This window comes from Kluyveromyces marxianus, chromosome 1 (assembly GCF_001417885.1).
Source record: "Kluyveromyces marxianus DMKU3-1042 DNA, complete genome, chromosome 1".
NCBI classification, from domain to species: Eukaryota; Fungi; Ascomycota; class Saccharomycetes; order Saccharomycetales; family Saccharomycetaceae; genus Kluyveromyces; species Kluyveromyces marxianus.
This window is the reverse complement of record NC_036025.1, coordinates 857,627-882,355: the sequence shown is the minus strand read 5'-3', so window position 1 is coordinate 882,355 and position 24,729 is coordinate 857,627. Positions and strand designations below refer to the sequence as shown.

Genomic DNA, 24,729 nt, shown 5'->3' with positions numbered 1-24,729 from the left:
TCACCGCACTCCAATCCTCGTCCAAGTCTTTAAAGTACTTATCCTTTTTATGGTGAGCATGCCCATGCCCATGCGACTCCGCTCTCAACGGAGACATGTGTTTCGCAGAAGAAGATCCTCTAGAAGTCTGTCGTTTCAAATCTAGATGTGAATCATTACTACTCTTCTTCCACGATTTCAATAGCGATCCAACCACATTAGGTGAAGAAGATGAGCTAGAATTTGACCGTTGGAACATCTCTCTAGGAGACTGGTCAATTCTCGTACCGGATGAAGACGAAGTACGAATAGCCATGACACCACTTGCGTTCCTCTTTATTAAACTTTGTCTTTCCCTAATTTGCAATAACTTAATCAACAAGAAAAAACAATCTGCTTAGATGAATTTTAGCTTTCACCTATTCAAATAAACCCAAAAATTCTATTGCACCACTTGCACTAAACCTAACCAGAGGCTGAATATATATCTGTAGCAATTTCCTGTACCGGTATCTGGATATTTACTTCAACAAATTGCCTATGTCTCAGCTAATTCAATAACAAGGTAAAGCTCTCGGTCTTCGCTTTGATTACCGTTCTTCCTGGGAGGAAAAAAAAAAAAGTAAACATTACCCGGTCGTTTATTTTGAATCACGTGTATATCACATGATAACCATTATCTGGGTAATGTGTGTGTTTTTTTTTCCGTTTTTTTTTTTTTTTTTTTTTTTAACTCTGTTTCTTTTTTAACTTCGACGGATGTTTTTTTTTTTTTTTTTTTTTTTTTTTTGGAACAATATCGAATTTTGACTCTGGAGGATGCGATGAGTCCTAAGTACGTACGTAATATAGAGATGGTAGGCATCGAAATTAGTTAGATTATTGATGTGTGGAATTCGAATTGGAATTTTATTTAGAGTAGTCACTATATGGATTGGATCATTTCCAATATTAGGTGGTGCGTGCTATAATTACTCCATGCATCACATTTATGGTACCTGATTCAACTTGAACTCTGGAAATATATATATATATATATATATATACATGTATTAGTGTAGAAGAAAAAGGTTTATACAAATCTATTCATTTCTTCAGTAGCCATTGAGTCTCAGATAGACTGACAACTTATTCATTCTGTGAGGATACCAATACCCCAAATAAACTAACAGTACTCTGCATATTCGAGATGTCATCAGGTAAACCAGGCCGTACTATTCTAGCATCTTCAGTTTCGAAGACCTATGTGGAAGAAATCACCGAGAAGGTGAATAGCTTAAGGGATGTGCGTCCCGAGGGTCCTCTATTAGTTGGATTTTTGGCTAACAATGACCCAGCAGCCGAGATGTATGCGTCTTGGACACAAAAGACTTGTGAATCGATGGGATTCCGTTACGAACTAAGGAAGATAGAGGACAAAGACTTTTTAGAAGAAGCGATCATCGATGCCAATCAGGATGATGCGGTTGACGGGATCATGATTTATTTCCCGGTGTTTGGAAATGCGCAGGATCAGTATTTACAACAGGTGGTAGCGAGGGAGAAAGATGTAGAAGGCTTGAACCACGTGTACTACCAAAACATGTACCATAACATCAGATACTTGGACAACGAGAAACAGCTAAAATCTATTTTACCATGTACTCCATTGGCAGTAGTGAAGATCTTGGAGTACTTGAAGGTGTACAACAACCTCCTTCCAGAAGGGAACAGACTTTATGGGAAGAAGTGTGTGGTAGTTAACAGATCTGAAATTGTCGGGAGACCATTGGCAGCTTTATTGGCCAATGACGGTGCAGATGTGTACTCTGTGGACATAAACAATATCCAGAAGTTCACCCGTGGACAAGGCTTGAAATTTACCAAACATCATGTTGAAGATTTGGGGTCTTACTCTGATGATCTATTAAGAGAGTGCTGTAAAGACGCAGACGTAATAATAACCGGTGTACCTGGAGAAAAATACAAGTTCCCAACGGAATACATCAAGGAAGGTGCTATCTGCATCAACTTCTCATCTCACAAAAACTTTGATGACTCTGTAAAATCCAAGGCTTCTTTATATGTGCCAAGCACCGGCAAGGTTACAATTTCCATGTTGTTACGGAACATGCTAAGACTTGTTGAGAACAGGGAGAAGTTGAGCCAAATACTAGCCCAGAAATGAGTTGGGGGTGGAGGTGGAGTTCGAGGAATGCCAACCTCGGGTTCTACACGGTGTTATTTAGTTCAATAGCCAATATTTAAAGACATGATATGATATGGTACATACATATACATCCATATACCTACTTGTGTGTATGTCTGTTTGAAAATTTATATATATATATATATACCTATAATATGATACAGTTGGTAAAAGCGTTAATAGATTGTTGTTGCTTATTTCTTTTGCTTCTTGGCAGGTGGAGCGTCAATATCAGTAGCCGTTACGAATTCTTCGCCGTAGGTATCGTCTTGGTCTAGAGCAGCACCTTCTTCTTCTTCAAGGTATTCCTCCATATCAGAGTCCACTTGGTCATACTTGGCCTTTAGACCCTTCATCTTTCTAGTTTGCAATTGGTTCAAATCTTGTTTGCCAACGTGGATTCTTGCAATCTTGTCACCCATACTATCGATTTCAACGTTCTTAGCAACCTTAACTTCAAGTTGTCTTGGCTTCTTGTTAGCTTCCTTGACCATCTCTGGAGATGGTGTGTGAATTCTACCGATCTTGAAGTCAAATCTTGGACCAATTTCCTCCAACTCAACTCTAGGTAGCTTCTTACCACCTTGTTCAGATTTGTACGTCTTTAGCTTGTAAACTCTGAATAGCACGTTTGGCAAAGGCTCTCCATCTTGGAAATCCCCTTGCACACTGATCGAAATAACATGCTGTAGACCAGCAACATCTTGTAGATTAGTCGTCTCGTTTCTGAAGAAGTCCAAGAATAAAGACTTCACATGCATGTAAACTGGGTGCTGTTCAAATGCAGCACCTTGGAAAGAAAACATTGGCTTCAACCCAACATTGAAAGTCTGTTTCCTGAAATCAGACAAAAACTTGTAGTTCTCCGCAATCTGTAACTCAATCATATCATATATCTTGTACCCAAACGTACGCACAAATGTCAAGTTGTTTCTTCTCTTCTTTGAGTGAGAACTCAAAACTATTAGAGATGAATCGTTCTTCTCAGACAAAAACTCCAATGGCTCGTAATCTTCAAATGGTCTAATAGCATTCTTCTTCGAAAATCTCTTGATGTATGGCTTCTTAAGAGCACTCAAGTCCACCATAGCATCGTGCAACATCTTACCAGACGTTTGTCCAGGAACAAACAATGCTTGCTTTACATTTTCTACCAACTTAGGCTCTTTCTTTTCTAGAGCTCTCTTGGCACGAGCGTTCTTTGGCTTGACAGTTCTGATCATCTTTCACTATACTCGTTTCCTAACCTCCTTTAGATCCTTCTATCAGAGTAAACCGTTAGTCTATCACCCTCTTTCTCTGTTACACTTACATACCTCATCTCAGTTTACATCTATAGCTCATCGCATCTTTTATTTCAAACCTTCGTTACCTTCGCCGCTGTCTGGGCATGTTGAAATTTTTCAGGCAGAAAGAAAAAGAAACACGACAGAAAGTTCCCAAAAAAAAAAAAAAAAAAAAAAAAATTCAAAAATTCAAAATAAAAATACAGATCATGTGACCGGCATTTTTTTTTTGGAAATTTCATATCATATTGAACGAACGTATTTTCCCATCAGTAAACATCGAAATCTGCTAAGAAGGATTTCTCTTTCGACTATCACTACTATTATGAACTCACAAAGAGCATTTATAGAGAGGAGCAGCAGGTTATTACATCCAGATCAAAGGGCTAACCGAGTGGATTGAGGGACAGATCGATTTCTGGACGAAGGGAAATATTAGTAAAGTCGGAAATGACACAATTGTTCCAGCTTAGGAAGGAGCTTAGTGTACCGGCGGCTGAAGAGTCCGTTATTTCTGTTGAAGAAAGCACCATTGGGTCTAGTGGGACGAACAGACAGTTCTCCAATGAGCAGGTAATTACGGAGAATGGGAAGTATAAGGTGTCTAGACTAGCTCCTAGCCTTGGATTTTTACCGCAGGGCGAAGAATTGGGATGTAGTATTGATGCGAAGTCTGGATATGCGCTTTGTTGCGATTGTGAGAATGTTTATGTGTGGCCATATGCGTCATCTGAGACGCATCCCAGCTTTTTACGGATTCCTTTGCATCAGAAGGAGTATGAGACGTGGTCGAAACCGCCATTATGCTGTTTCACGTGGCCTAGTGTTTTGGAACGCGATATGAAAGCGAATCCTGGGTTGTTTTTAGTGAATGTGAAGTCGGGCGAGATTCAATTCTATGAGGATGTGGATGCTGTAAGCCAAGTGGCTTCGTTTATTACACAGTCGAGATATCACACGGCAAGCATGAAATTACGCGATGGGGAATATGTGGAGTCTTTAGTGAATGCTGAGCCCGCAGGTGTGGTTCTTTCGACCAATTACGGACGCGTAGAGTTATATACAATACGGGATTCTAGCGGGAAGCCCCATGTTTCGTTAAAACAGACTATTATAAAGTGCCAAGTGGGGATTTTCTTATCGATGTCCAAGCCCAAAAGGGTAGTTTCCATGAAAGTGGGAGAAATTAGTGGTAAAGGTGAGAGACTGGTGTCAATTTTGACACAAGGTGGTCAATTCCAAGTGTGGAATCTTTCATCGATCGGGAACTGTTATAAAAGAATAAATATAAACGTTTTGTCTGAGATCTCCCAAACAGTTCTTGAACATTTCCCATTGGCCACTTCTAGCTTACAGTTACTAGACTGCCATCCATTAGCGGGAGATAAAACTGCATATCTATTCTTAAGTTGCGTGTCAGAGAATCACAATACGTATTACTTGCTTTCGACCTTAATTTTCGATGAGGATACCAATAGTTTTGCCATTTTCTCTTCTTACAGATTGAACACATACACAAGACCATTAGTGGACGACACTTTTGCTTCTTCCATTCATTTACCACGATTGGTGGTTCCATCAGCGTACACAAGTGAAAATCTACCAATAACATCTGTATACACACTATTCGCTGATGCAACTGTTTTAACCCAAACAAGCTCTAAACTAGACTCCAACTATCCATTCAAAAGAAGGTGGGAAGATATTTTACAATTCAATAAGGATATGAGAATAGCTGGTTATGACTGTGACACTAACGGATTATACATTACCGATGCATCAACGTGCACCTTAAAACTAGAGACTTTTGAAAAATATGAAAAGTCCGATTTCCAAGAGGTGAGATTCATCAAATCCCATGTAGACCAATTCATATACTTCGGTGGGAACTCATCTGAGGCTCTACTAGATTTCAATCTACCCGAAAATTTGGATCTTCAAATCCAAGAAATTGAAACGGATATCCAAATGTCTAGTGACGAAATAAAATATGCATTATCAAATCACATTCCTCCAGTGGCCAACAACGTCACAAGACATTTGAAAATTCGTAGCGAATTATTCGAAAGACTTTTGATCTTTGTTGCTCATAATTTCTTGAACCAAATGTCGGCCCAGTTCAAATTGGATTTAATTTCAGATTTCGAAACTATTAAGTGTATTGAGAAGCTCTACACATTACTACCAGAACAACCGGAAACTATCAAAAAGGCTTGGAGCACAGTATTGGGTGAATTTAACTTTACGTCAGATGTTGATTTTGTGACGGATGGTATATCAAAGATCCCTCAAATTATTGGTGCATTATTGAAGCAATTGAATGCTTCCATTGAAACAACAAGAGATCCAAAGTTGAAGATTCAAATCGTGAAATTCATTAACGAAATAATATACCACTCCACTTTGGAAGAATGTGAGAATAACTACAGATACGGCCTCTTCCAAATGAGCGCAGATGAAATGTCGAAAAACATTCCGTGGTTTACTACTAATGAAATAATCCAAACATTGAACGACACGTTTTTCTTGATCCATCACGCTGTTGAAGATTCATCAATGAAGACAGATTTGATGCCAAATGAAGAACACGAGAACCTATTACTGCTTGTTAAATCGCTTTACTACATGATTAAACAAATTACAATGTGGATTAGTTTCAATGGTATCTCAGACTCTACTTATAAGAAGTTCTTCGACGATAACCATTTGTTATGGAATAGAGTCTTGAGGGACATCAACAAATCCCAAGACTCCATTTTAATCACCGACTTTTATCAAGATTTAGAAGGTTTAGTAGAAACTTTAGAAACTCTTCCAAGAATAACCGCGTTTTCATTATACAACGAATACTTCCAAAAATACGGGTACATTTTTGCAAAAGCCTTATTTACGTACTATATCAAAGCTGGCAAGTGGGACGCACTTTATGAAACATTTGGTGAGTCGAATTCTGATTTCTTAGAACAATACTTTGAAGAATTCCCAGAATATGGAAAGGTTAAATGGATCGGAGAAATCTACAATAACAAATACAATGAGGCTACCGCAACTCTTTTAACAATCTCTACTGGAACAGATTCCCTTGGTCAAGATATCAAACAAAGACAGGCCCAACTAAGTATCGCCAAACTCAGCGCTCTTGCTGCTGAGTCAGAAGAAGGTTCCCAAGTGTTGAACGATATCCAAACAGAATTAGACTTGATAGATGGCCAAATTCTTTTGTCTCAAGAAATCCAAGAGTCCAGCATTAACCCTGTGTTCAAAGACTTCCAAACCTATCAAACGCTGTTCAAGTACTTGAGTGATGCTGTAAAGAGGAGAGAATCTCTATCCGTTCCACATATGATAGAACTTTTCACTTTATTGAACAAAGACACCTCTTACGGTTTTGCATTGAGTGTCCTTGCCATCGATCGTACTTTACCAACCGAGGTGAAGAAGTTCTGCGAACATCAAATATGGAGAAGATGCTTATTGTCCGGAGAAGATGCTATTAAAAAGACTCTACATGTATTTTTCAACCAACAATTCTACAATGAGCACATAGAACTTCCCCATCTCAATACCTTAACAAATGAAGCAACAATCAGAGACACATATCTAGACGGGCTTTATCATAACCTTATTGATCTTCCATTACTAGCTGATGACGCAAAAAGAGAGGTTGTTCTTCTGAAAGAATCATGCCCTGACATCACAACCATCCAAGCACTTATCGGACAAGCCAACGAGGAGACAGGTAACCAATGTGTAATCAATTACGAATCAAACACCATCGAAAGGACCAACCTTAATTCCTTCTAGTGCCTACCAAGCACTTTATATATATAAACATTAACCTATATGTATAATGAATGTTCTATTCTGCATCGTCTGTAACTTTAACCCTAACCAAAGTCTCCGGAAGAGGTGTGCCTTGCTGTACTCCATCCGTTTCAGCAGCTATGTCCGTGCTATCTCCACTCTCTTTCTCCTTGTTAGCCCATTTTCCTGTCTCGTAATCATTTTCCGTGTACTGTAGCAATGATATCGATGCTTGCGATATAGACCGAAGCACAGAGTCCCAATTGGCCATAACATCTTTGACTATGTCTGCATTCTTATTCATTTGAGATACCTGTACGCTCAGCTCATCTAACTGCGATTTAAGCCTTTCTGTTAGAGCCGAAACATGCTTTAAATAGTTCAATTCGCGTCTTTTGGACTCCATTTCATCTTCCAAAGCCATTTCTGTATTCAATATTCAATTCTATACTTCTCCCAGTACCCTATAGTACTTTTACTCACGCGTTTTTTGTGTTGATTGCTTGCTTTCAATGTTTGTATAGAATGTTAAAAGCTATTTTGTTAGTAACAAAATAAATGACGATATATATAATATGGTGTTTATGCTGGATTTATCAGAAAACAAGATTAAGTGAAAGTAGCAACACCTAAAAATCCGGTTCTTTCCTAGAGTTATGGCATAATAGAAACAATACTAAAAGACTGTGACGAACCAGGCTTAAATGGACTGCTTACTTATGTTCTTTGCCTTGTCCTTCTCGTTTTAAAGAATAATCGATAGTCATATTTCAATATCCGGGTAATATTGTCTTTGTGGTTTTGTTTACCTTTTTAAAGATGTAAACAAAAGGAATCTTTCACTTCTTCATAACACTTTTGAGCGGTAAAATTTTAGGTGTATTCAAGACGATAGGGAGGGTGCAGTACCGGCGGCTAAGATTGTGAGCGAGTAGTAGGGTTGAGAATGGGAGGCCCGTTAGTGTACGATGATTTTCAAGCGTTGCTTGAGCAGCAAAAGGCCATTTATTTGCAACAAAATAGTCAGCTCGCAAAATACAATTCTGGTTTGATGATGAAAATCACGGATATGGAGACGAAAGTAAGTGAGTTAATACAAGAGAATGTGCAATTGCGGTCGAGATTATCAATGAGCGAACTTAGGTACCGTGAGAAGGTGAACAAAATATTTAATATGCTAGAGGATGGAGTCATAAGCCGGTTTTCTGAGGTCAGTCAGTTGTTCGATCGAGTACGAAGAAACCAAGGTCTTGAAGCTGGGATTCACGGTCATACTGCTCTAGGTTTGAGCCCGAAGTCGATTATGAAAAGGGACAGTAGCAGGAGTCCGAAATCTACCAAATCTGTGGAGTTTAGAGGTTCAGAAGTTGAAAGTGATGTTAATGTAGACAATAGCGAGAAGCCAATTTTCGAGGATACGATAGCTGAAGATAATCATGAAAACAGTTCAAATAGCGTGGAACTGAATCAAGATGAAGTAAGGCCTCTGGCTAAGAAAAGGAGGAAAAGCTCGCGTCGGGAATCGTTATTTATCCCTGCAGATTTTGAGTTCAACAATGAGAATCTGGAAATGGAACTGAATGACATAGTAAATAGGGAAAATGAAATCGCAAACTCGCATAATAACAATGAGGATACTGAAAGGAAAGATGTCGAAATGACAGAAACAGCTGTTCCAGCAGTGGTAGAAGCAGAACCAGAAGCAGAAGCAGAAGCACTACCGCTATCAGAAGCAGCTGAAGCAGCAGAGACAGCAGTAGAATTAGCAGCAGTTGCCTCAACCACGTCTACTACGCCATCAACCACACAGTCAGCTACAGACAACAATGCTGATGAGGATGAATCATATAATTTCACCGCATCTGTAATTGAGTATTCCATACCGGAGGAAGCGAGTACGCATGACCATTCTCATATTTTGATGGATCTCTCAAAATCGAAAATCGAGGTCTACAATGACAAAGAAGAACCAAGCAACGGAGCTACTGGAGCAGAGGAGTCGACAAGTTTTGTCCAATGTGCCATACCTTCTCAATCTAAGGTAAAGCATTCCATGAAGAATCCAAAAACGAGGCTGAAAGGAAACCAAGATGATATAATGCCCCAGACAGAATATGACGAGGGATTCGATAAACGAGAGCGCAGAACTCGAGGCAAAGCAGTGAACTACAAACTTCCGTCTTTGCGTGCCAAGATGAGAAGACCTACTGAGAAATTTGTGGATGCAACTACCGTTACAGATATACACGATTTACAAGTGCAGAGAGCTAAAAATCAGCACCAACAACGAGAGCATAGTTCCGACATTGATGAGGAAAAGGATCGACCAATAAGCAAATCCGGAAGCAACGAAGGCTTTGATCCTACCAATGTGATGGGGGGAGAAAAGCAAGTTGCAACCCGCTTGGAACAAAAACATGACAATAATGATAACAATAATGAAACCAACAAGAGCAGTACTGATGTGCCCCCCTCTGGACCCAATGAGAAAAAGAAGAGTAGTGGCGTAGTCCCATTACACGAAATGAAGATACCACAGAACGTAGGGGTGAAAACAGCGCTGAAGGAGAAGCCTGCTAATATAATGAAGAGGAACACCAAAGATACTACTATTGGCCCTATAAAAGAGATTAACCAAGCAAATGAAAGAATTCTTAAAGATGTTAGTCCAAATAAAGTCTTGAAAAAGCAACCACCCGATTTTGATTCGAAGCAACAGCAGGTCAGCGATATATCAGGTCCTGACTTAACTGCATTTGAAATAATCGATGGAATATCGCTGAAACATGTAGCGAAAACACATCGTGTACGAGCCAAGGAAGATATGAGCCGAAAGAGAAAACGTATCCACGCCAATGAGCCCAGTATCTGATTCAAGCATATATTGATAGACACAGTTTAAAACTTTGCATTCGCATTTGATACCCGCTGTTAGCATATATATACATATATAGTTTATACGTAAGCAACAGTTTTGTTCAGACGCTCATTTTCATTTGAATCTTGCCATGTGGGTTGTAATCAGTGATTTCAAAGTCCTCATACTTGAAATCGTCTATGTTCTTCACATCTCTCTTTATCTTTAGTTTGGGGAAAGCGCGAGGCTCTCTGGCAATCTGTGTCTTCAAGGCATCGACGTGATCCTTATATACATGCGCATCACCAAGAGTATGGATGAATTCACCAGCGTCCATGTCACACACCATTGCAATCATCTTCGTCAGTAGGGCATAAGAAGCAATGTTGAACGGAACACCCAACCCCATATCACATGACCTCTGATATAGCACGCACGAGAGTCTTGGTCTCTTCCCTTCTTCCTTAGGGAAGCTGACATAGAACTGAGAGAACACATGGCATGGTGGAAGAGCCATTTTTGGGAAATCAGGAGGGTTCCATGCTGACATAATAATCCTTCTATCGTAAGGATTGTTCTTCAACTTATGAATCACATCGCTTAACTGATCAACACCTTGTCCCGAATAATCATCGTCACATGTCTTGTATTCTGCTCCGAAATGTCTCCATTGGAACCCATAAACTGGTCCCAAATCACCCTCACGTCTATCTGTAAGTCCCAAGGAGTCCAAGTACTCACGGGATCCGTTCCCTTCCCAGATCTTCACACCTTGATCAGAGAGTTTCTTACCATCAGTACAGCCAGAAATAAACCATAAAAGCTCAAGAATAATACCCTTGGTGAAAACTTTCTTGGTAGTTAGAAGTGGAAATTTATCATCACTCAAATCAAAACGAAGCTGTGGTGGTGCAAACAGGGAGTATGTACCAGTACCGGTCCTATCAGGTCTGAATTCTCCCTCATTTATAATCCTTTCACACAAGTCCAAGTATTGTTGCTCTTCTGGATTTCCACTATCCAAATTCATAGTCATGTTATTAGTTATATATAATACAGCAGATGAACCCACTAGATTCTACCTTAAAAAGTCCTGTGGTCAATAGCTATCGTAAAGTTTATCCTTTTGGGAAGAAAAGTTGTAATGCTTTTGATTGATGCTAATGAAGGTCGTTTTGAATCATATGCTATTTATTTTTCACGCGTCTTTTTTTTCATTTAATTCTTTACATCTACGCGTCAGAAAAATTGGTGGCGGGGTAACCACTAAAACATCACCAAATCACGTGACTACATGGTTCAGTTGGAAATAGTTTCTTGACAAGCCTAAGAAAGCTGTAACAACATATATTAGTATTAATACATCACGACCAAAACGTTTTATTTTAGAGATATAGCCAAGCTAAGGATCTATCAGATAGCAGTTTACACTGTGGTAGGATCAGATTTATCGGAATATATTGCTGGTTGCACTTTCCAAATTCAATTTCGACGATGAGTGATAGAACGGCACTATTTCGGAAGTATGTGCAAGTCATAGAGGAGGCCCAAGGGCTTGATGAGTCAGCTATTTCTGAGAGGGAATTGCGAGTGCGTGAAGATCGAGATGAAGTTCTGGCGAAGTATAGTGTAAAAGATACGTTCGTGAAGGAAAGTAAGGAATTAATGAAGCATATACTAGAGTTTCAGATGATTGTTCGCCAATTGACTTCGAAATATGAGAGTGAAACTGAGATGAGTGACCAAGAGAAGGACGATTTTGATACGGAAAGTAAACTTCAGTTGCAGCAGTACTTTGAGAAATTCAAACAGCTTGAGGGTTATGAGAGACAAAGGCAGGAGATGATGAAGGAGAAGCTAAAAAAATGGTCTTCTAATGTTCCTTTCTTCTCGCGATCTGTAGATGATCTAGAGAGCTTCCACCAGGCTAACAACCAGTTTCGGGACGGGCTTCTTCAGTGCTTGAACATGTGGCTAATGCAGGTTTCGGATAGGTTGTCCACTATACAGCAAACACGGCTTTCGCGCCAAAGACACCTCTATGCGATCGATTTCAATGCTCAGTTGCATCTGCCCCAGGAGATTCATGTTTCACAAAGTCCGGTGATAACCACTACGCAGGAAGAAATAAAGCAGTACGAGGAGACGATGTCAAAGCTTTCACAAGAGCAACTACAAATTTTGGCTACGGAACACGAGGAGATTTTAAATATGAAGAATGAGGAGTTACGCAAGGCTGAACAGCTTAGAAAGACTGCAGTCGATATTGCATCCTTGCAAAGCGAATTGGCGACACATTTGCAAGTACAAACGCAAAATATCAATACTTTACTAGACAATCAAATTGAAGTGGAGATAGAAATGCAAAAGGGTAACAAACAACTAAAACAAGCAAACAAGAAGGGTGACAAGCTTGCTAATATGGTGATGTGGTTTGCCATTATTTGCGGTCTTTTGTTATTATTCTTTGATTATATAAATTAATTAATTAATTAATTAATTAACTATTACCAAATAGAAGATATCAATAATCTAACGAGTTGATTACAGCAGCTCCAATGGTTTTACCTTCCTTTCTGAGAACAACTCTTCCTAGTTTCTTATTCTCCTTGATCGTAAGCATTGGGATTCTTCTCTTTTTCTCAACTAACTCAATTTCTACAATAGCCGACTGGAACGAACCTAAATGTCTGACTTTTTTCTTGAGTACCTCCGTTGGATTTTTCTTATTTACAGTGTAGCAAAGCTTCTTGATTCTGCATGGTTGTTCAGTAGCGCCTCTGAACAAAATGAGAGAAGTACCTGGCAACAATGGACGGTCAATTTTGAATGTTAATAATCTACAGGTGAATTCTTGAGCACTTGGAATATCATATCCTGCAACAGATGCCAAATCACCGGACTGTATATCCTCTGCAAAGGCACCGTGTAACTTAAGTTGAACAAAATCACCACGTAATGCAATGTCTACCTTTTTGTTGTCATTTCCGCATAAAATGGAGTCAACAACACAGCTCTGTTCCGAAGGGAATATAGTTATCGTTTCACCCGGTTGAATAGAACCTGCTTCAACTTTACCTGAGATAACAGCGGACGTGTTTTTGGAAGTTGGTGTAACGTCTAGAATATTGAATATAAATGGCTCCTTGATATCTTCTTCATCATTGATCTTTGAGTATTTAGCGGCAGTAATTTCTAGCTCTTGGACTAGGTTTGGACCTTTATACCACGTTTGACCAATTGGATAAGGTGTTTTAAAGATACCTTCACCTGTCAACCCACTACAAGGAACATAACTGATATTCTCTGATTCAAAGCCAATTTCTTCAAAGAAAACCAATAGTTCTGATTTTATATCCAAGAATCTGCCTTCATACCACCCGACGGTATCCATTTTGTTCATTGCAACAATGATATGTTTGATACCCAAACTTCTTGCCAACAAGGCATGTTCTTTGGTTTGACCGTCCAAGTTAAATCCAGATTCAAAGGCATCTGTACCACAGTCAACTGAAAGAACAGCTACGTCTGCTTGCGAAATACCTACAATGGCATTTGGAACGAAGTCTCTGTGACCTGGAGCATCAACGATGGTGAATGTACCTTTACTAGTTGCGAAATCGCTGGTGCAGATATCAACAGTAACACCTCTATTTCTCTCCTCTGCAGTTTGATCCATAACCCATGCAAGATGGAACGACGACTTTCCAGCCATTTCACTTTCCTTTTGCAACTTACGAATTAACTTGCTGTCGACTGCACCAACATCATATAGCAAACGGCCCATCAAAGTAGATTTACCTGCGTCGACGTGACCCAAAACAACAAAGTTCAAATGAGGTTTCTTGTCTGCCAAGTGTGATTGTATGTTGATAGGATTTTTAGGTTTGGTTGGAACAGTAGCTTTTTTGTAAGTTCTGATAGGCACATCTTCAACATTGACCCTGTCATATTCATCATCGTCTTCATAATCATCATCTTCTTCTTCTTCCTTTTCGCCAACATTATCATTATTATTGTTACTATGCTTACTCTGAGTATCCTTCTTCTCCTGTAAAGACAATTTTGCTATATTATCTTTGACACGGTCAACCTCGAAAGCAGCTTTTTGTTGAGTCAATGCCACATCATCCGGCGATGGTTTATTGAAGTTTGAAATCGCTTGTTTTTTGGCTGAACGGTTGTTAGTATTTGGATAATAAACTGTGAATAGTTCATCATGTTTTCTCTTCAGGGACGCATTCTCGTGTCTCTCCTCCTGTATGATGATATTAGTAACTAATAAGGAGGGGCTTTTACTAATATTTGTTGTCTTGTTGGGAGAAGCAACATCATTGAGCTTTTTCAAGATTTTCCACGTCCATGTATTATCAATACGCTTGAGAGTATCCACGTTTTCTTGATTCTTACCAGGCTCTCCGTTCTTCTTCGGTTCCTGTGATACAGGTGATTCCTCATCTTTCTTGGGTTCCGGTTTAGCTTTCCGCAACGAAGCTAATTTAGATGCTAGAGTTCGCGTTGCTGTATGCGGTACTTCACTATTGGTATTATTAGTCGCATTCGTATTGACAGTATGGCCACTGACACTCCCCTTACTCGAAAGCTTAAGAGACTGCAACCTCTCTGATAATGACTGTTTAGCAGCAGGGCCATTTGCACCGCCTAATTTTTTGGCGCTACTATTCTTTTTAAGTGCATCCAAAAGAGAGGGGGTTTGGCCTGACGTCGGTACCGTCGCACTACTCTTTTGCTGTTGCTTTTGCATGGCCCGTTTCCTCGCCAACATCTCTAATGTTGAAAGTGGTTTGTCAGCCTTTGGTTCTTCATAGAAAACAAAAAAGACACACTCCAATCACAAAAAGTATGGATGTTGCATCGCATGTGTTAGTCAAATAGCCCAAAGATGGTTCAAGCTGTATATCAATTCCTTTTTCTGCGGCCCCTCCTCTTCTCTCCTGTTGGTAAAGAAAGAGCATCCATCTCGTTAGTATAGCTAATATGCCCACCATAAAACTCCTTGCATCGAAAAACACCAAAATAAACATATCACACTATCTGTAGGAACATAGAAGAACCACCCAGAAATCGTCACTGAAACACGCAAACTCAATTGAAAACATCGGTCTTTAAAATAATAATAATATATACATACCCTTTTTCTTGAACTTCCTCTTTAATTCGATCATTGCGCTAGTAAGGTCAAAATTGTGCTCAAATAACGCCTTCTTCACAGTTAAATTGTCCCATCCCTGGTATTCCTCCAATTCAGATTTTGCCGTTGGAAAAATCTGGTTAAGCAACTCGTATTCTTCGTCATTCAAATAGTCATCAAACTCGTCTTCATCTTGAAAGTCAGGAATATCCTCTTCATAATCTATCGCATCATCTTCATCGTAATACTTCGACATGTTACAGTATTTGTATTATTGAAAATTGTCCTCCTAGATGGCTCAAGTGCTTCCAATGGCCATATATGGACCCTCTATTCCCAACTAAAGTGTTGAAAGTAAACCAATCAGTTGTTGGATTGAACTTTTAATATACAAAAATGTATAATTTTTGCGCTCAAATAAATGTCACGTGAACAATAAAAATCTTATCAATAACTTGTCATGACATCGGACTCGGCATCGATCGAGATGAGATAGAAAGAGATATCGATGAACTCCGCTAGAACCGAGCCAGAAAGCGTGTGAAAAAAGTATACAGCAATAGGTTACCAAACGGTAGGACCAAGAAAACACTCAGGGTTTGAAGTTACTGCGAAGGAAGGTGTGGATTTTACATGTATTTTGTGTTTAAGATAGTATGACTGTTCCGGAGAACGTACTGACGACGCATAAAAGAACGATAGATGGATGTTCATTATTCAATATAATACCGCGAGATATTGCGAGGGCGTGGGAACCGCAGCATAAATTATGGGAGGGAAAGCTGATAGTGGAAGAGCTAACGTATTTGGACGGTAGTAGCTATTCGATGGTGAGTAGGCCGTCTTTATATCGATTTCAGTTCTTATCTGAGAAGGAAGTGGTTGGAGTTGATAGGGAGGAGGCTGGCGAGGGTCGACTGTTCTGTGAGACTCAGGTTATCAATAATCTGGAGGAGCTACAGACGGTACTGAAAAGGACGGAGAAATGGTTTCAGGTTGCGATGCTATGTGAAGGTCAACAGCGATATCAGATTGCGCTGGAGCTACGCATACAAGACACATATCAGAAACAGCTGTTCGAGGACATCCTGCTGAGGATACAAGACGAATACGAGTTTTTCGACGAGATGCAGTATTAAGCGTTGCAGCAGCTCCTCGAAAGGAAAAAAACGTGTAAAAATATTTTGTAACAATCTAATAATCTCTCTTTTATAGACTACGACCGACGACCGACGACGCTATTTGTATTTATTATTATAGAGTCATGCAGCGTTAGCGTTCATATAAAAATATATTTAATATATACAGGACAGGGGTAACCTATTTCTTCTTTATGCTCTATACCAAAGAGCCTTTCTCTTCTTTCTGTCGGCTCTTGCAGCAGCTCTCAAAGGATGCCACTGGCTCTTAATCATTTCCAGCACTTGCTCCATTTCCTCCTTTCTCTCCTTAGGTGGCTCAGAAACAAGCGATATAAAGAGTGGAGAGCACTTAAACCTCTTGGCCAATGCCTTTCTGGAGTTTTTCACTGGGTCTTCCAACCTTAATCTCTTGATTTCCTCGATATCTTCAGGCTTCAAATGGTATGTCTTCTCGCCCTTGTTATGTAGCACCGGCGCTACCTTGGATATTTCAGCATCTTTGGCAGTCAACTCGTCCACAATCTCACGTCTTGGGTCGTTTGCTGGTAGAAAAGATTTTGGAATGGTTTCTGAATGAATCGACCCATGGATAGACGATGGTGCAGGATCATAGTACAAACCTGCTGGAAGCTTAGCCTTCAAGTAACCCTTGTAATTAGAAGCAGACGACTTGGGGTTGTAGATGGTAGCTGGCCCAACAATCTTGGGTATCTTGCCCGATTTATCAATGATCTTCGAAAGGTCCTTTGCTGCACGAGCACTTGTAGAGAATAACCTGACCATTGCTCAAACTCTAGTCCCGGTTTCGGTGTTTAGTAATTCCCAGCGGACAATAAACAATTCTCCAAGCACAAGAAAACCTCTTCCAGGTTAATATTAACTCTCTTTCTTGTTCAACTTCTATGCTTCTTCTATGTGTTTTCAGTTCTGATGTGCTTTCCAAAAGCTTTAAATTTTTTTTTTTCCAGGTCTGAAGAAAAATCAATCACGTGATTTTTATAAAAAGACAATATTCGGGTAACACTTCAGGTTTTCGGAAAGATCCGCCCAGCCCAATGCCATCATCATCCATCAATCTTATATAATTACTATTAAACCTTTAAAGCCACTACAACTTACCATTAAAAAGCCAATCAACAGCATCTAATAGGCTTTAGAGAGGTTAATTCAGATATATGGGTAATGGCCATTTGAATATATTGGTATACCGTAGGTCAAAAACAGTTTAATTTAGGGATTGATGGATTCTGAATTACAGCGATGGATTCAGGAGAATACAAGCTCGAATGTTACCGAGAAGTTTGTGGCGACTTTGAAGCAGATAGCACGGCTACACCAAGACATCAATAAGTTTATTGGGGCTGCTAAGGCTCTAGGGAAATTCAAGAACAAAGATGACTTTTTGAAGGAACTTTTTACGAAGCTTCGAGAGGAACAAAATGAGACGAAGGGAAGTGCAACTACGGCTGCACCAGCGTTGGCAGCTGCACCAACAGCGTTACCAGAGCCAAGAATTAAGAGGAAGAAGTTTGCTGTGAAATTTTCGAAGCCAGATGATGATTATGGAGAAAAGGATGAGGAAGATGATGAAGAAGAAGAGCTAGGGATAAGTATTAAGCCTAAGTTCAAGAAACGGGTATTTCCGGGCAAAGTTAAAGCAGGTGGTTCAACGCAAGCTGTTGTTAAGCCAGATCCGGAAACAGAAAGAGAAACATCATTGGATGTCAATGATACGAATAATAGCGATTTAGAAGATATAAAGGACGACCAGGACTTTTTGTCGCAGGATAGAAATTGGTATGATAACAACGATAGTTTCGAGAATGTGATCCAGACTGGTATAGATGACGCGGTGGCAGGGGATTTGTCTCGTGAAGATCCCCATGATCATGATGATGGAGATGCAGATATGATAGAACCTGAGATCCAGTTAAGATCGCTAACTTTGAAGGAGAGAAAGTCTTTAATTCCGCCATTTTTGTTGGATTTCCACGACCAATATGGAGAACATGCGATAATTGGGGCCATGGATGCCTCCACTTCGGCATCTAACAAGAATATTGTGAACCCCATCAGAAACCCCGAGAGTGACTTCTCGATCAACTCTAGAAAGGGAAGCAAGTTGGTGGCTATGAGACGATTGCAGAAAGATCGGAAGACTAAATCAGCGAATGCTGCAAAATTACAAGGCAGTGCATTGGGCTCTTTACTAGGTGTCGAGGATGGCACTACGGATACAGATGAAAAACCCACTTCATCTGTGAACCCACAGATAGATAGCTCCGAAAAGGAGCAGAGCTTTGAACAGATACAAGCTATCAGAAGAACTTTGCCCGCTTTCAAAGTACGAGATGATCTATTACGCTTTATAAGAGATAATCAAGTCACAGTGGTCATAGGAGAGACTGGTTCGGGTAAGACTACGCAATTGGCCCAGTTTCTTTATGAAGATGGGTTTTCAGCTAATGGAAGCATGATAGGTTGTACCCAACCAAGGAGAGTTGCAGCAGTATCGGTTGCGGATAGAGTAGCGAAAGAAATGAATACTCCTCTTGGTGAGAAAGTCGGTTATTCGATCCGTTTTGAAGACCAAACTTCTAATTTGACGAAAATTAAATTTATGACTGATGGTATTCTTCTTAGGGAAGCAATGATCGATCCATTGCTGGAGAAATATTCTTGTATTATTATGGACGAAGCTCATGAAAGGTCATTAAATACAGACGTTCTTCTAGGAATCTTCAAGACATTATTGGCCAGGAGAAGGGATTTGAAACTTATAGTAACTTCAGCGACTATGAATGCAGATAAATTCTCACAATTTTTCGGAAATGCTCCCCAGTTCCATATTCCAGGAAAGACATTCCCAGTGGAAATAAATTATACTAATCATCCTGTTTCAGATTACGTCGAAGCAGCAGTTCATCAAGCATTAGACATTCATTTATCAACACCTCTATCAAATGGAGATATATTAATATTCATGACAGGTCAAGAAGATATTGAGGCTACATGTGACACTATCATTGAGCGACTCACAGAGATTTATACAAAAAAGTATGGAGCTGAATTTGAATCGCACATGAATGACGTGCGCGTTCTTCCAATATATTCATCATTGCCAGCGGATGTGCAGAATAGAATATTTCAGAGGCAGCAAGAAAATACTCGTAAGATTGTGGTAGCAACTAATATAGCAGAGACTTCGTTAACTGTTGATGGTATAAAGTATGTGATAGACTGTGGATATTCCAAATTAAAAGTTTACAACCCTAAAATAGGACTTGATAGCTTGAGAATAACACCTATTTCTTTGGCTAATGCTAATCAGCGGTCCGGAAGAGCAGGGCGTACGGGACCCGGTGTTGCTTATCGTCTCTACACTCACGATAGTGCGATTGAAGATATGTACCCACAGGCAATACCAGAAATTCAAAGAACTAATTTATCAAACACGCTTTTACAATTGAAGTCCTTAAATATCAGCGATGTGTCCAAATTTCCGTTCATCGATGCACCTCCTTCACAAAATTTGATGACTTCATTGTACGATCTCTGGACCTTAGGTGCTCTAGACAACTTTGGAAACCTAACCAAATTAGGTAGATTAATGAGCTCTTTCCCCTTGCAACCTTTCTTATCGAAAATCTTGATTTGCTCGTCGGGATACGGCTGTACCAATGAAATGTTGACAATTGTGTCTATGCTTTCTGTGCCCTCAGTATTTTATAGACCTAAAGAACGAGAAGAAGAATCTGACCAAGAAAGAAGTAGATTTTTTGTGCCGGAGTCTGATCATTTGACATTATTGAATGTCTACTCTCAGTGGAAAGCTAATAGATGGTCAGCACATTGGTGCAATTCGCATTTTATTCAATATAAATCCTTGCAGAGGGCAAGGTTTATCAGAGAACAATTGTTGTATGTCATTAAAAAACAAGGGCTTCCTATATCATCCTCTGGTGCGGATTGGTCTCCGATTAGGAAATGTCTATGCGCAGGTTACATAAACCAGACCGCTAAATTGTCAGGTCTAGGGAAATATATTCATCTAAAGACCGGAATGGAGTTAAGAATACATCCTACAAGTGCGTTGTTTGGCGTTGGTGATTTACCTCCTTATGTTGTGTACCATGAGCTCTTGATGACAACGAGGGAGTATATTAACGTTGTCACTGCTGTAGACCCACTATGGGTTATGGAAATTAGTGGTATATTTTATCACATCAGAAGACGTAAGGAAAAGGCGGACGTCAGTAACTCCAACCCGCCTGACGGTAAAGACAGCATCGATACACAAATCGAAAAATTACAAGAAAATGCCCAGAAGGCTATCAAACAATTACAACAAGATAAAACAACGTTTGAGTCGCAAAGAAATAGCCAAAAACTGATTCTCGAAAGCGACGACAGTTTCGAGGAACAAGAACAACCTTCAGTTCGGATAGGAATCAAGAGAAGGAAACCATTGTAATAACATATACCTACATAAAAGTTTAATGCTAATGATTACCTTAAATACCCCATATAGTGATTTTAGGTTCTGAAATGCCATTAGTAGTAGGGTGACCAAATGCATCTTGGAAAGCTCCGTAGAAGCCTCCAAAAGTTCCGCAATTTGATTGGTCATACAACTCCTGTGACTTGGGTAACCACTTATTCATGTTGTCGATTCTTTTCTTCGTTGCTGGATGTGTCGACAAGAATTCAAGATCAACGAGACCTCCACGTCTCTGTTTTTCTTCTACAGCAGCCATTCTTTGCCATACTTTCACCGCTTCTTCAGGGTGGAAGCAAGCACGAGACATGACCATTAAACCTATGTAGTCAGCTTCGGTCTCCATTTCTCTAGAAGCAGGCATTCTCATAAAACTGTCGACCAGAATCCGATTGATACCTTCTGAACCGGTAATTGTATACAATAACGCACCCAAGACGGCATAGACCGGTGCCTTTGAGAGATTTTCCCCAGTGTGTCTAGCCAACTGATGAGAGAACTCATGCGACAAGACAGTAGCCAAACCATCTTCATTCTTGCAAATTGGCAAAATATTACTGAAGACAAACACTTTACCACCAGGTAGTACGAACGCATTTGGTGGCATGCTTGGATCATTCACTATATGGATTTTCCAATTCACATCTTTCAACAGGGTTTTATCGACTGCAGGATCGTTAGCAGCAGCTTCAACAATCCTATAAAAGATTCGCGATACCTTTCTTGTCAATGGATGGGATTCTGGTAGTATTTTCCCCCGTGTTTGCTCAATTACAGAGTTGTAAGTGTACTCACCAACCTTTAATTCAAGTGATCTGGGGAACCAGATGAACCTTGTTCTGCCTGTGACAGGAGCTTCTTCCAAATGAGTCAAATAAAAGAGCCCACCAGTACCAAACACAATGGCGAGGTATTTCCTGGAGGTCTTATCAAACAATAGTTCGGTAAATGAGCTACTGGTCTTTCCGTCAAACCTCTTATAAGTAACTCTTGTGCCTGGAGTATTGAAAAATCTTGCTTGACTCCTCAAACCCAGATTGAACACCCTTCTAAACATGATATATTGTATGAAAGCCTTGTTACAGTGCCTATTCGAATAGCTTTGGTCCTGGAACCAACTTTTAGCCAATACTTTACTCGTTTTTCTGTCCTTTTAAAGGTATAGGTTAGTAGAAAGAAAGAAGACCTTTAAAATATCGGCTCATCTCATCGCTTTATTTAACTAGGTATATAGAAGAGAGAGAGAGTTGGAAAGGAAAGTAATAGGTATAAGGTAGTCAGATTGCATGGAAAGTGAGAGTGAACATAGTGATGGCAGCGGGAGATATTGGTAGTGCATCCTTTTTGAATAAGCAGCTCAAGATGCGGGGCTTGCAGAAGCTTCGATTCTACTGTCAAATATGTCAGAAGCAATGTAGAGACGAAAACGGTTACAAGTCGCATTGCAAGTCCCCATCGCACTTGAAGAGGCTCAGTAATATAACACATGAGGACATAGAGCAATATACGATCCAATTTGAGAAAGATTTCCTTAGGTTGCTACGGCTTATGCATGGAGAGAAGAAGGTTGAAGCGAACAAATTCTACAACGAGTTCATTCAAGACAAGGATCATATACATATGAATGCTACCAAATTCACGTCATTGACACGATTCATTCAGCACCTCAGTCAAAAGGGTAGTATTCGTGTGCATGGGATTGACGAACTTACGAGCGATTCGGATCCCGGACGATTTATGATTAGCTATATTGATTCGTCATCAGAGAATGTAATACGGAAGAAAGAGATAGAGGCGTTGAAGCAGGGTGAACGGAGCGAACAGGAGATCAAGATGAAGCTATTAAAAGCTCAGATTGAGAAAATGAAGAAGGAGGAAGAAGTTCAATCTACAAGTGTCTCGGATACGGATAATGCGACGGAACCCAAGGTGGATTCTCCACCGACTGCACCACTTAAACTAAATCTTAGTGCAAATAAGGTAATAAAGAAGAAGCCTAAGAAGAAACTCGGCAATGTATTTAAGAAGTAATGGCAATCATAATCAATTACTCAAACGCTTATGCAGTATCATTCGTTTGTTTGTTGTATTTTTTTTTGGTATTTAGTCTTATCGTATATATAATATAATGTAATATAATATAATATCAGAGGACGCACTGTTGGTGACATATCTCAGAAGATATCAAAAGAGCCCCTCTGTTCAGACTGAAGCTCTAAGTACCTCTTCTTAAACCTATAGTATAATAGCCATGTGGTGAGTACCAAGAACACACATGCCAAAACAATCGAAATGAAATTCAGAAGTCTAGCTGCCCCAGAATTGGCTTCTCCCATACTCTTGAGCCTATCCCCGATAAAGAGATACATGAGAGCCTTGGGAGTCGTAACCACATTTGCAATGGCAAAGTTTCTGATAGAAATTCCGTAAATTCCTGCCAATGCCCCATTCGTAAATGAATATGGGAACGGACAGAGCCTGATCAATGCAAGAATGTAATAACTATCATTATCCTGGAGTACCGAAGATACGGCTTCTAACTTCGAGTTCATACGAATCAACTTCTCAGCTTGCGAACGTAAAACCTTCTTGAACACAGTGAATGCCGCTACTGAGCCGACTACTGTCGCAAAAGCCAGTATAAACCAACCCTTGACCGATAGTCCATAGATTAACCCGGTCGAAAGAGACAAAAATGTATATCCAACAACAGGTGGGAATGACACTAGAATAATCAACAGCATTAGCAAAGGCGCAGTGTACCATTTCTCCTTCAAGTCATTCGAAACTTCCACCAACCAGTGCATTATCGCTTCTCGCTTAACAACAACTATAAAGAGCAAAATTGCTTCCAAAACGCACAGGAAAACCACCAATAGCTTTTTCCCAGCACTCAATTCATCGTATTTCTCCCTTATACTCCTGATAGACCGCTTGGTTTGCTGGATTATCCGCTGCTTCCAACTCAAGTTGTAGATATCTAAGAAGTCATCATCTAAATCGTCAAAATTATCATTACTGTCGAGGAAATCTGTATCAGCTGTTCTCAATCCTCCCGCAGAACTAATGCGGGCCTCGTATCTATCTGCCATACCTACCGACAAACCCTGGTGCGCACTGCTTTGTGGTTCTCTTGCGCTCTCCCTTTTTCGGGAAACTGGGCTTTACCTTTACAAGTCTGAATCTAATATATACATTTAATTCTATACATTAGTGAAGAATTAGTGAAGAATGGGGAGCGATTCGAATACAAAAGACAGGTTGGAACAGGCATTTTTTGGACAATCAGTTGGTTGGGAAACGATTTAAGTCACTGGATGTTTATATGGATGGATACCTGGCTCGATTACGCATTATTTGCTCTGCGTTTGGAGAGTCCGAAACCCGCCCGATAAATCTATTAATACGTGAATTTGTACTCATGTCACGTGATTCATATAGCTACAGAAGCACCTGTCGTGTTGTTCCGAAAGCAAGCAGCAACCCCACAGGCCGTTCGACTACTCCTAGTGGAAGCACGCTCAGCTCTAATCACTACTTGGACATATGCCAAGCAGGAAACAATGCCGATTTTTCTCCGTGCTTGCATATTTCTCTGACTATGTGTCAGTATTACAAGACGTCACAAAGAACCAGATATATAAGAGGAAAGTCTGGCTTCTAGGCTAACCAATTCGTGTTTCATATCTGTACACTGTGGAGTAATAACACTTACAGCAGGGGAAATCAGCAAAGATTCACGTGTGTTAATCATGAAGAGTTTAATCAACAGGAGGTTTTCGCCCAAACGTCAAAATAAACCAGCATCTTCTATACCAGTTAC

At 39.9% G+C, this 24,729-nt stretch overlaps 14 protein-coding genes across 14 annotated transcripts; 7 read left to right on the top strand and 7 right to left on the bottom strand.

Moving 5' to 3' along the window:
- Positions 1-1,168: 1,168 nt before the first annotated feature.
- MTD1 (methylenetetrahydrofolate dehydrogenase (NAD(+))) lies at positions 1,169-2,146 on the top strand (the record flags this gene model as incomplete). The annotated part of the gene is made up of 1 exon (XM_022821128.1): positions 1,169-2,146. The coding sequence occupies one exon, from the start codon at positions 1,169-1,171 to the stop codon at positions 2,144-2,146; it is 978 nt and encodes a 325-aa protein (XP_022673939.1).
- A 215-nt stretch (positions 2,147-2,361) lies between these two features.
- Positions 2,362-3,270, bottom strand: RPF2 (rRNA-binding ribosome biosynthesis protein RPF2; the record flags this gene model as incomplete). The annotated part of the gene is made up of 1 exon (XM_022821117.1): positions 2,362-3,270. The coding sequence occupies one exon, from the start codon at positions 3,268-3,270 to the stop codon at positions 2,362-2,364; it is 909 nt and encodes a 302-aa protein (XP_022673938.1).
- A 633-nt stretch (positions 3,271-3,903) lies between these two features.
- Positions 3,904-7,257, top strand: NUP133 (Nup133p; the record flags this gene model as incomplete). The annotated part of the gene is made up of 1 exon (XM_022821106.1): positions 3,904-7,257. The coding sequence occupies one exon, from the start codon at positions 3,904-3,906 to the stop codon at positions 7,255-7,257; it is 3,354 nt and encodes a 1,117-aa protein (XP_022673937.1).
- Positions 7,258-7,312: 55 nt separating this feature from the next.
- Positions 7,313-7,681, bottom strand: DAD2 (Dad2p; the record flags this gene model as incomplete). The annotated part of the gene is made up of 1 exon (XM_022821095.1): positions 7,313-7,681. The coding sequence occupies one exon, from the start codon at positions 7,679-7,681 to the stop codon at positions 7,313-7,315; it is 369 nt and encodes a 122-aa protein (XP_022673936.1).
- A 522-nt stretch (positions 7,682-8,203) lies between these two features.
- Positions 8,204-10,129, top strand: SGO1 (Sgo1p; the record flags this gene model as incomplete). Its single annotated transcript, XM_022821084.1, has 1 exon — positions 8,204-10,129. The coding sequence occupies one exon, from the start codon at positions 8,204-8,206 to the stop codon at positions 10,127-10,129; it is 1,926 nt and encodes a 641-aa protein (XP_022673935.1).
- Positions 10,130-10,235: 106 nt separating this feature from the next.
- On the bottom strand, positions 10,236-11,144 carry CDC21 (thymidylate synthase; the record flags this gene model as incomplete). The annotated part of the gene is made up of 1 exon (XM_022821073.1): positions 10,236-11,144. One exon carries the CDS (start codon positions 11,142-11,144, stop codon positions 10,236-10,238), a length of 909 nt encoding a protein of 302 aa, XP_022673934.1.
- A 659-nt stretch (positions 11,145-11,803) lies between these two features.
- Positions 11,804-12,598, top strand: UFE1 (Ufe1p; the record flags this gene model as incomplete). The annotated part of the gene is made up of 1 exon (XM_022821062.1): positions 11,804-12,598. The coding sequence occupies one exon, from the start codon at positions 11,804-11,806 to the stop codon at positions 12,596-12,598; it is 795 nt and encodes a 264-aa protein (XP_022673933.1).
- A 40-nt stretch (positions 12,599-12,638) lies between these two features.
- HBS1 (eukaryotic peptide chain release factor GTP-binding subunit) lies at positions 12,639-15,522 on the bottom strand (the record flags this gene model as incomplete). Its single annotated transcript, XM_022821051.1, has 2 exons — positions 12,639-14,902; positions 15,267-15,522. The coding sequence occupies 2 exons, from the start codon at positions 15,520-15,522 to the stop codon at positions 12,639-12,641; spliced, it is 2,520 nt and encodes an 839-aa protein (XP_022673932.1).
- Positions 15,523-15,922: 400 nt separating this feature from the next.
- On the top strand, positions 15,923-16,405 carry KLMA_10411 (uncharacterized protein; the record flags this gene model as incomplete). Its single annotated transcript, XM_022821040.1, has 1 exon — positions 15,923-16,405. One exon carries the CDS (start codon positions 15,923-15,925, stop codon positions 16,403-16,405), a length of 483 nt encoding a protein of 160 aa, XP_022673931.1.
- Positions 16,406-16,597: 192 nt separating this feature from the next.
- On the bottom strand, positions 16,598-17,191 carry MRPL20 (mitochondrial 54S ribosomal protein mL58; the record flags this gene model as incomplete). The annotated part of the gene is made up of 1 exon (XM_022821029.1): positions 16,598-17,191. The coding sequence occupies one exon, from the start codon at positions 17,189-17,191 to the stop codon at positions 16,598-16,600; it is 594 nt and encodes a 197-aa protein (XP_022673930.1).
- Positions 17,192-17,648: 457 nt separating this feature from the next.
- Positions 17,649-20,882, top strand: PRP16 (DEAH-box RNA helicase PRP16; the record flags this gene model as incomplete). The annotated part of the gene is made up of 1 exon (XM_022821017.1): positions 17,649-20,882. One exon carries the CDS (start codon positions 17,649-17,651, stop codon positions 20,880-20,882), a length of 3,234 nt encoding a protein of 1,077 aa, XP_022673929.1.
- A 40-nt stretch (positions 20,883-20,922) lies between these two features.
- On the bottom strand, positions 20,923-21,963 carry OMA1 (metalloendopeptidase; the record flags this gene model as incomplete). Its single annotated transcript, XM_022821006.1, has 1 exon — positions 20,923-21,963. One exon carries the CDS (start codon positions 21,961-21,963, stop codon positions 20,923-20,925), a length of 1,041 nt encoding a protein of 346 aa, XP_022673928.1.
- Positions 21,964-22,217: 254 nt separating this feature from the next.
- Positions 22,218-22,937, top strand: RTS2 (Rts2p; the record flags this gene model as incomplete). The annotated part of the gene is made up of 1 exon (XM_022820995.1): positions 22,218-22,937. One exon carries the CDS (start codon positions 22,218-22,220, stop codon positions 22,935-22,937), a length of 720 nt encoding a protein of 239 aa, XP_022673927.1.
- Positions 22,938-23,080: 143 nt separating this feature from the next.
- TVP38 (Tvp38p) lies at positions 23,081-23,998 on the bottom strand (the record flags this gene model as incomplete). The annotated part of the gene is made up of 1 exon (XM_022820984.1): positions 23,081-23,998. One exon carries the CDS (start codon positions 23,996-23,998, stop codon positions 23,081-23,083), a length of 918 nt encoding a protein of 305 aa, XP_022673926.1.
- Positions 23,999-24,729: the final 731 nt, after the last annotated feature.